The sequence below is a fragment of the Acartia tonsa genome, chromosome 5, assembly GCF_053477335.1.
Source record: "Acartia tonsa isolate MP-2025a chromosome 5, ASM5347733v1, whole genome shotgun sequence".
Classification (NCBI taxonomy): domain Eukaryota; kingdom Metazoa; phylum Arthropoda; class Copepoda; order Calanoida; family Acartiidae; genus Acartia; species Acartia tonsa.
Window position 1 is genome coordinate 41,956,107 of NC_137264.1, and position 11,077 is coordinate 41,967,183.

Genomic DNA, 11,077 nt, shown 5'->3' on the forward strand with positions numbered 1-11,077 from the left:
TAGGTTACAAAGTTTATAAACATAAACAGTTTTAAATGATAAAAACAATCCAGCAGATGGATGGACAAAGTAAGCTAACGAGGCATAGGCGTCCAAGGGGGGGGGTAATGGGCCATTTGGCACCCCCAAAATTTTTTGAACAATACCCCCCCCAAAAAAAAATTACCCCTACCTTGGTATTACCCCCCCAAACCATTTTGGGGGGGGTAATTACCCCCCCCAAAATAAAGGTTCTTTAAAAAAAAAATTGGGGGGGGGTATTTACCCCCCCCAAAATTGAATGTTCTTAAAAAAAAAATTTTACTGAAAATCTTTTTTTGGGGGGGGATCTATGATGTAATTGTAAAGCACTGAAGATTCCATAAAATAGATACCTAACTAAATTAAATATTTCATTAAATAATGAAAAAGTATTTCTATAGGCGATTTCTTTTGGGAGGATGTCAGGGTGTCTCAAAACTAGTTATAAAACTTACCAGGACCTATAAGACGCTTCACTTTAAAGTTTAATCATATTGGTTCATTGGTTAGTGAGTTAATTATTGTATTTTTATGTTCTAAAGAATGAGATACTACTATATATTTGAATAGTAGTGGCGCCCTTAGCATCTAAGAACTCGTGTTTTCTAAAGGGTAAAAAGGGAGGAGAAAAATAGCCTAAAACCACTCAAAGGATTGACCTATAATAGTGTGGAACCATCATGGGATCTATGTGAAGCTTTCCTAAAAAGGAGAACTCAGTATTAAAAGTAATGAAATCTGAAGCTATAGTCAAATAAACCTTACTTACTACTTTATGTTATAGGATAGTACTTATTAACTTAATAGATTAGGTAGGTGCTTTTTTTACATAATTAAATTACCCCCCCCAAAAATTTTACCCCCGGGGTAAATTAGTTTGGGGGGGGTAATTACCCCCCCCAACAGATTTGGGGGGAGTATTTACCCCCCCCAACAGACTTTAGGGGGGGTAATTGCCCCCCCCAATCAAATTTTTCCCCGGGGTAAAAATTTTGGGGGGGGTAAAAAAAAATTTCGGCGCGCTTCGCGCGCCATTTTACCCCCCCCAAACACGAATTACTCCCCCCCCTAAAATTTTTTACCCCCCCAAAAAAAAAAGCTTGGACGCCCCTGTAACGAGGAGATGATTAGTGGTATTTAGAGCCTAAATTTTATTTTTTACATCTATCTTTAAAAACAGCCGAGAGAATCACCTATTCTATAGAATTTACTTATACATGACGTGTAGTAATAGCAAGAACAAACAGCTAAATATTCTAATAAAGTGTATTAATTCAAGACAAGTTAAACATACAATAATAATATCAAATATAATAGCAAGTATTCACTTTTAGGTTCGTGCCGAGTTGCAGAGCAAAGTCTTGCTCCGAAACGGTTGACACAAGAACTGAAAGCTAATATACAAAATACATATAATGCTCTCAAGTCAGGAAGAAAGGGACTATACATCACATTTCTCCCTGGCTTTAACATGAACATAGATTTCGAAACTGTAACATTACAGATTGAATATAACAATATGTTTATTACATGTTAATTATCATATATATTAGGAGTAGCATTGAATGCTTATTAAATAGATAATAATTGATCTGGTATGACACCTGCCATATTTTTTTTTTTATTTTTTTATTTTATTTCCAGATCTTTAAACACTTCATATATATTTTTTTTTATCATTTTGGTTCCTTAGAACTCTTTTGTGTTTTTTTTTTATATATGTTCCTTTTTTCTTTATGTGTTTTTTTTTCTCTTTTTAATATTTTTTTAAAAAAAAACATTGATTAACATATAATCATTGAAAATGCATTGATTAACATATAATGCATTGATTAACATACAAACATTGAAATGCATTGATTAACATAGTTATTATAAATGCATGATATATAAAACACTGATTAACATATAACCATCAAATTTAAAAACATGGCATTAGAGATGCATTGTTATAAAAGCATTAATATTGAACCTTTTCGAGACTACTACTGCCTCAACAAATACTTAATACATAAAAACAAAATAAAATATGAATTAATACACAGTAAACTATAATTATTACTTTCTTTTTCCAGCTGCTCTTCCTTTCTTGCCAGATTCTTCAATGTCCATAGGAATGATAGCTTCATCATCATTCACTCCAAGTTTTGCGGTCTCATCACACAAGCCGTCTTGAGGCATCCTTGCCTCAGTATCACCAAGCATATGTAAACATCTTTCAAATCCGCTATTAACCGCAACTGAAATCGAGGTTGCAACGCTATCAACCTCCTCCTGATTATCCAAAATCTTTTGATGCTTACGACTAACCTCCTCCCCGAATTTATCAAGCATCATCAATATTCCAGGCGTGTGCTCCATCCTCATTTCCTCCATCGCTTGTTCATCAACACGCCATTGCTGACCTGACAATTCAAGGTCCAGACAAACAGGAATATTCTGATCCAAAGGCTGATCCTGCTGAACACAAACAGGACCCCCAAACCGAGTAACCAACTTGAAATCACCCTCAAACCACTCATTTACTTTGTGTTCAGGATTAAACTTCCACTCGAGATTGGTTGTCAACAAACTTGTATGAACTTTTCCATCCAACTCCAATCTAAGTTCCTTTACTACATTCTCTAAAGTAGTATCTGGATCACATAACAATGTCTGCTTGGCTAGAGTCGGACGGAGACGTTTGCAGCGCATCTGCATTTCCCAGGTCAAAACTCTTCCGTCTACTTTATCATTCACCAAACTACCTGTATATGTAGCACTCACAAGATTTTCAATTATTTCTCTTTGTCCATCCAATCTAACATAACGTATCTCAGCTGGCATCTCTCCACTGGTAATTAAGCTCACCGAATTCACGTTAAAGATGCGGGGAATGAAAACCGATAAGTTCATGTATTCATTCACATGAATAGCGTCAATAAACACTTTAGCACTCAAATCCTGTTCAGACTTTCCTTCAAGCCAATCTTTTTGTAACTCGAACAAAGTTGTGGATGGCATCTGTTTCAGAATAAAGGAAACTTTATTCACAACGTCTTTCCAATGTGCCAGGAGCCGGATAGCTGATACAACCTGCGTCTTCAACCGCGCATCAATGCTATTACCCACCGTTCTCAGCACCGTCTGAAGACTCATTCGACCATCTGCAGGTATGACGTCAACTTTGGAAAGTTGATGCCAGTCATCTAGTTCCCTCATATGCTTGATTATGGGTAACAATTCTCCCAACGTTTGACAGCTTTTTCTCTCATCTCCATCCAGGTATTCAATCTTGGCAAGCAACACCAAACTTGGTAACATTTCACAAACAAGCTTGGAGAGAAACATAGTTGCACTCAATTTATTCAAATTGTTTGTCTCGTTCCAGTACAACTTTCTGTTTATAGCTTTAGAATGCTCACCAGCCGCTATCAGGTTTAAGTGTCTTGAGTTCTGGCTGGTAAAGATAGGGATCCTGTCCAAAGCCCAGTCTATTGAGTTGATGCATCTCCCCATCTCTAACTGCAACGAAAGCATGTTTATTAAGTTCAATTTAAACCTTGGTTCATTATCAATAAGACGAGCTAAGTCTGCAAGTGGCATGTCCTCACTGTTCAAAAACACATTCCTCGTCGATCTGCCCACACTCAACGTCGGCAGCTCGACGCGCGACATTACCAACACCAGCCGAGATGCAGAGTTGCTGACCAACGCAGACACCGGTAGACCAGGTTTGACTTGATTTCCTTCATTCGCAGATTGTTTGTGGCGACCATTTTCTTCGTTGCTCAATAACTTTTGATTCATTGTTGCCGCCGTAACCAACCTGCAAAAATACAATATAATTAAATTTCAGCATAAGAATTTAAAATCTAGCATTAAATTCTTCCTCGGTAAATCTTTTTTTATAACACCATGAGCAACAACAATACAAGACTACCAACATGGGAATTATACCTAACAACAACATTAAAACAATCAACACAAACTTAGCAAACAATGGTAGTATATCTTTAAACAAATGTTCTAAACCAAACCAAGAACCTGTAACCTGTTCGAAAAATGACAACTTGTGATCAACAAAATCCAACTTAGAAGCTTGTCCATTAAAATCCTCAAAATCCTCTAAGCCCTGATATCTAATAGTCTTATTAAAATCAGCAATAAACACCTTTTCATCATTCAGAAAAATTTTTTGTCCCACATGTTCAGATTTTTCATTGGCAATGTGAAGAATTTCGAGTCCCTGCCCCTGATTCCCAAGGAACAAATTAGCTGTCAACTTCAAAAATACCGGACTTTGCGAGCAATTCAACAGTTTTATGTCCTCTACTGTAACAATCATTCTACTATATTCTTGTATCCCAACTGTCTCACCTTTATATTCCACCAACAAATGTCCTACTGCACATCCATAATCCACACCTAACTTTACTGGAATTTCAACCGCTGTACATTTTTCATACTTAGCAATCTCTCCCAGGTATATAATTCTGAACCCATGATGCAACTGTACATTTGATCTAACTTCTGTTTGAGCACATCTAGAAATACTAAAAAGTTCCATCATCCTCTCATTCCTTTCTCTACTAGCTAAAAACATAGCATTCAAATCAAACCTGGCTTCCTGTTTTAACAAATCCCCAAAATAACTTCTAACAGCCGCCTTCGGTTCCTCTAAAAACTTGATACCCTCCAATTCTGTTACAAAAATATTAAAATCCAGATGCTGCAAAGTAAGTTTCTCTGTTCCCATAACTTTAACTAAAATATTCCTTTCCGAGTTAGAAACAAAAAGTTGATCATTCCACGTAGTTAAATTGAATGTATCTTGAAAAACTACCTTAAAATTACTGGCCGGTTTTCGTACTACATACGGAAAATAAGGTGAAGTTGATGTTGCCCACAAATGATTTTCTTCAAAGTTCGCCACAATCGTCTTTTTATCATAATCCATAACAACATTTCCCTTGATCAAAACTGGAGTATTTTTTACTACAATATGCAAAGTCCCAATAGCAAAACCTAAGTTGAACCACATGTTGTGCGCGTATACTCCCAGTGTCTTGCATTGAATGTTTTCACCACCAACATCCCAGAAAGGTGACAATGTTCCATTAACCGTAAAGCTGTGAACAGTTGGCAAATCTATGTTCACTTTAAAACTAATACCATCATGCTGATACTTGCCAGAATGAAAAACCCTTCTACATTCATCCATACTCAACTCTACCTGTTTTTCATGTGGCACGTCTAATACGTGCACATGACTCGCAGTGCCGCAAAACCAGCGCTCCAACTTTAGCCTAACCTCACAACTAATAGCCTCCGACAGTATAAAATCAGTTTCTGCTAACCCCAGTAATTCCACAGATCTGACCGGTTCCATCCTATCATGCAAACAGGCAGCTGATCTAAGTTCAACAGCACTTATTTGAGAACAATCATAAGCCGCTAACCGTGGATCCTGTGACGTATACATACCACCAACAATAATAAAACAATAGGTCTGCATCACAACAACAAATAACAAAATATCCAAGTACCTGACTCCTCTGTCATCCTTGGATTTCTTCACAGGTATTGGTCCAGAACGTCCACTTTTTGAACTACAGGCGTCAGGTGACCTCTTTCGCATACCACGATCTCCATCTCGTCTATTCCGGTCATGTCTGTCACCACTGCCGCCTCCTCGCTTGTCGTCACGCTCCCACGGTTATCATGGTAATCTCTTCTCCTGCAAATATTATACAAATTATTACAAGTATTATTTTTTAATCAATTTTGCGAGGTTCCTAGTTACTACATCTGCTACAGAATAACGTTCTAATCTATCTTTATCTCTATTTTGTCTATCCTCATCCAATTTTTGTAATTGTACTTCATTTGTAGAACCTTTAGGACGACCTTTCACAGGAATAGTTTCAGACATTTTTTGCGATTTTGCATTATCTAACGATCTATCTAATTCATCCTCCTCAACATCCCTACCTCGTTTAACACTTCCCCTTCTTTGTTCCAAGTTTACAATTTTACTCTGAAGTTTTGGAAAAGTGTCCTCTAAAATACTCATTCGAGACTCTAATTCTCTAGCAGATTCCATGTTAATATCCTCTACACCCAAACTGTTGTCTATTAAACTATTATCAGACGCATAATCTCCATGAAAAACACTATCTTTACTAATAGTAGAATATGTAGAGTCTAACTTAGTTTTGTCAGTCGTATCATTCGTATCTACACTTTCAGAAATATGAGTACTTTCCAAAGTATCACTAAGATCCTCAACTAAATCATCTAAATTTTCATTATCCTTAGATACATTTGACCTTTGCTGTGACAACCCAACACCCAAAAAAGATTTCTCCAAAAAATCTGGTGTTACCTGTCCATCCTTCCGCCTTCCAACCACCTCTGGACTAGCGCCACAACTATTCTCCTCTTCAGTAACGCCTGAACAAGATAAATTTCTTAAAGTATTGGGAAAGTCATAGTTTATTTTCAAGTCATTGTCCACAGAGAAGAACTCATCTGTAATCACTAAGTCAATCTTTTCATCTGGAGTCAAGTCTAGAGTACTCTCAATAACATATATTTTATCCCTTGGCACAATTCTTACCCCTTTGTCTTTCAATTTACACTTTTCTAGCGGTTGAACCTCAAACAAACTGTCAGAAATTACTTTTGTCACTAGACACGGACCCACCCATAACGAACAAAGTTTACGAGCTACACCAATCGTTGTGACGTCATAATAAATATAACAATAGGAATTTATAGCTATCGGCCGACCTATCCTTTCTGTATTTTCTACCTGTAAATACTTCTCAGTCCTCTCTTGTCCAGTTCTCCAATTTCTGTCAAGACAATCCAATAACTCTGAAAAATTCATATGTTTAATTTTCGTGCGTGTTAAAGGATCAAATGCGCCAAGCGGAAGTTTAGGGTTTCGTAGGAAAAACTTGAAAAACAGGGAACATCCTAACCTCCGATTAAAAGAAGTGTTCATACAAAATTGTGTAGCTTTAAGTTTATGAGCCCAATCTCCATCTTGAAAACGTAAATCAGTCTTAAGAAATGAATACACCGATTGGTTGTATCTTTCACTAAAGTTAGAATTAGCTGATCTGGGAGGGATAAAAATTTGTTCAATTCCCAACCTTAAACAAACTTCCCTAAAAACTTTCGATTTAAAACTTTGTGCATTGTCAGTCCTGATTCTCTCGCACAATCCCCAAACAGAAAATAAATTAAACTTCAAACATTCAATAATTGTTTCAGCTTTAACATCTTCAATAGCAAACAACCACACATATCTAGTACAACTGTCAACCACTATTAAAATATGCTTACAAATGACTCCATTATACTCACACTCATTCAAAGGACCTATCGCATCTATAGCCAACTCTGCCATAGCCTCCCCAGCCAAAGGTGAAAATTCTATATTATGATTATGTTTCGGTTTTTTACGCCTATTCAAACAAATGACACAATTTGCAACTGCCGCCGCTACATATTTAGACACATAGGGAAAAATGAAGTGTCTGTTAATCCTGCTCAAAGTCTCAAGATAACCCCTATGTCCCGCTGTAACATCTGCATGAGCTAACAAAAAAACTTTATTGTACATTCCAATAGGTACCACTACTCGTTCTATAAATTGAAATTCCTTCTGGAGCCGCATAGGTGAAGTCAAAATAATTAAACCATCTTTAAAACTCAAATGTTCGAAAAACCTTAATATTTGTTTACCACGATAAGGCATTTGAGACAATTCTCTGGACGTGGGTTTGACATTATTTACAATAAATTTCCTCACCTCAACTAAAACAGGATCCTTCTCCAGACTACGACTGAATTCTCTCGCCTTCAATCTTGACGCTATTTGACTGGCCGTCTCTGCTCCAATTCCTGCAATAAGACATAATTTAGGATCTTCTAATTGATATACAGTATCCAATATTAACTCTCCTTGTTCGTCCGTCGATAATTTAGATATCCTATCTTTACTATCCTCTAATGCAGTACGTGACAATATATCAACATTAGTATGCATCTTGCCCTGCCTATGTACAACCTCATAACTGAAGGTGGATAAAAAATTTATCCACCTTATGGTGAGGCCAACAAAATATCCGTTTTGTCTCCAAGTAGATAGATGTTTCAGTGCAGCTGAATCAGTTCTCACGATAAATTTCTTGTGTCTCAAATAACATTCAAATCTTTCAACAGCATTTACTAATGCACATAATTCTCCTTTATGCGCTGCATAATTGGCTTCATGAGTTGAACAAACACGTGACCAACACGATATCATTTTCTCTTGACCATTTTGTTTTTGACTTAACACTGCAGACATAGCTGTAGATGACCAATCTGTATCCAACACAAATGGTTCAGCCTCCATCCTCCAATCTGGAAATGATTTGCTTATTTCTTCACAGAACAATTCTCTAGTCTTTGTAAAAGCTTCCATACTTTTTTCATCCCATTCTATTTTACTACTGTTTCTGAATTTGTTCAATGGTGCCGTAATATCAGAAAAATTCTTGAAATATGAACCATAATAATTTATGAAACCAGTAAATCTTTGAATATCTTTACCTGTTTCAGGTACTGGCCAATTCTTAATTTTTTCAATATATGCTTTGTCCATGAATATGCCTTCTGCATTTATAATATGACCCAGAAATTTCACTTCCTCTGCAAACAATGTACATTTTCCAAGATTAATCTTGAGGCCTGCTTCACAGAATGTTCGTAGTAGTGTATTCAGATGCTCCAGATGTTCCTCCACATTCATGCTATACACAAGAACATCGTCCAAATAAACTAGACAAAATGCTCTTAATTCAGGACTCAAATCCATTACTCTATCCATCAATTTTACAAACGCACTTGGAGCATTGGTCCATCCGAACGGTAGCCTCTTGAAGCAATACTGCCGTCCATTAGAACAAAATGCTGTATATTTCCTGACAGATTCCTTCAAATGCATTGAATTATACGCCGAAGTAAGGTCAATAGACGTAAAAATCTTCTTTCCTCCAAGTTTGTCAAATAGCTCACCAATGTTAGGCAAAGGATAACATATCTTCTCAGTTATCTCATTTAACGAGCGATAGTCCAGGACAAACCTGACTTTCACCTCGTTAGTGTTTCCCACTTTCTTCTTAACAGCAAAGATTCCAGAATTAAACGGTGAATTACATTCTTCTATCACATCTGTCTCCAACCATAAATCAATCTGTTCTTTTAGTTTCTCTGCATGATGAGGATTAAGTCTAATCATTCTATTTTTAAAAGGTTGAGCTCCAGGAACTAGCTGAATGTCATACTCCTCCAAAGTACAAGATCCAATATCCGTAGGGTCAATCGATAACGCCTTAAAATTCTTTAAAAACAAACCAACTATTCTACCTTTCAAAGAGACGTTATCTTTTAAAAACGGAACTTTATCCAACTTCAATTTATCTTTAATAAAACGAATCTTCTTTAATGTTGTTGATACATCTTCTTTAACTCTATTCTCTTGCAACATCGCTATCTTCTCCGCTAAAAACAAATTTCCAACCAAAGTACCAGCAGGAACAGATTTCTTAACAATTTCAAAATTCGTAATTTTAGTCATAATTTTACCGTTTTTTCCCACCTCCGTAATTCCTTCATTTATCAACAAGTTATTCCGGCTACAGTAACCTTGTCTAGGAGCTATATAACACAACTGTCCTTCAGGCATATTTCCCTTAGTTGAAACTTCTACCACAACTGTACTTAATGCTGGAATTTCTATTCGATTTTTCAATAAACAAATCCATTTTTGGTCTTGTAACTCAGCTACATTAATCTCAGGTTTCTTAGTTCTTGCCTTCTCCAGTTTCTCCAGAACCGTATGAACCAAATTCTTCACTACAATCTTTCGTTTAGCTACCAAATTCACACTGATTCCATGCATCTCAATCCTGTTACCATCTTTGGCAAATATCGTCTTCACGTGATTTTTGTTAAGCCAATGACTGCCTAGATTCATAGGTACAGTCATGCCAGAAATCACAAAGCAATCTTCTTGAAAACTGTGGCCTCCAATCTGAAATTCAACATTCCGAACAACACCATCAATCTTGATGCTGGAACCCTGCACGCCTGTTGCTTTCGAATCCGTCTCTTCAATTGTACAATCAAGTTTTCTAGCCAACACTTGAGATATCAGGCAGCCTCTTGCATTGCCGCTGTCAACTAAGGCCAGGATTTCCATGCCACCAATCTTCGTTGGAACGTAGACTTCAGCCGCTCCAGCCGCCATCTCAGAATCTTCATGAAACTTAGAAAACAGCTATCTAACCAACACCAGCAGTTATGAGGTTGTAACTATCCAATTTTCTATCAAATAACTATCTATCTGTTTGCAACAAATAACAGAATAATGGAATAAAACAAATCACTCACCGACAAAATTTCCTCCACCAACAGAAAACGTCCAAATTATATCTTAATCCACAATCAACAAAACTTCTCTCCGGCCAATCTAAAATATTACAAACATTTTAGATGCCAATTAATAGATAAATCACTTTAAATAAGCATTAATATCGGTATTAATATATATAACTAATTGTTTACAAGACTGATTTTCGAACAGCAATATCTATAATAGTAATCAAATATTAACAGCATAAAATAAAATCTTAACAACTCACCATCAAATAAATAATGATAACAGTATCTCTCAACCACCACAAATACTCTTCTCGGCCAATCTAAAATAAAATACAATTATTTTAGATGCCATATTTAAATGTTTTCACTGAACAAATAAACTTGCAACACATTTAATAAAAGAGATTGTATTAAGAAATATAACATGAATCAAATATTATCAATCACCAAGCAACTAAATTAATCTTTCTAAATACCATAAATTCAATTCTTTTGTAATTCAATAAAATATTACCTAATAATACTATTATTATCAGATTAATAACTGATCTCCTGCACACTACTTTGATGTATGAAATTTTTGAAAGTCGAAACTCAACTAACTATATATCTCCATACCTGAGAGCACCTTCTT

At 36.1% G+C, this 11,077-nt stretch overlaps 1 protein-coding gene across 1 annotated transcript; it reads right to left on the bottom strand.

The window, feature by feature from the left end:
• Positions 1 to 5,577: 5,577 nt before the first annotated feature.
• LOC145320155 (uncharacterized) lies at positions 5,578 to 10,309 on the bottom strand. Its single transcript, XM_080162594.1, has 5 exons — positions 9,706 to 10,309; positions 8,671 to 9,426; positions 7,826 to 7,917; positions 6,389 to 6,456; positions 5,578 to 5,740 (listed from the first exon to the last, which is right to left on the bottom strand). Exons 1-5 carry the CDS (start codon positions 10,307 to 10,309, stop codon positions 5,578 to 5,580), a joined length of 1,683 nt encoding a protein of 560 aa, XP_080018720.1.
• Between the last annotated feature and the right edge of the window lie 768 nt (positions 10,310 to 11,077).

What these genes read in the sequence shown, in the direction of transcription:
- LOC145320155 (XM_080162594.1), bottom strand. Translation starts at nt 10,309, where the DNA reads ATGGCGGCTGGAGCGGCTGAAGTCTACGTTCCAACGAAGATTGGTGGC. An exon ending in TTATATAGCTCCTAGACAAG is followed by an intron (nt 9,427 to 9,705) that starts GTTACTGTAGCC and finishes TCTCTTTGAAAG; the next exon opens with GTAGAATAGTTGGTTTGTTT. An exon ending in GAAGGCGGAAGGATGGACAG is followed by an intron (nt 5,741 to 6,388) that starts GTAACACCAGAT and finishes TAATATTTGCAG; the next exon opens with GAGAAGAGATTACCATGATA.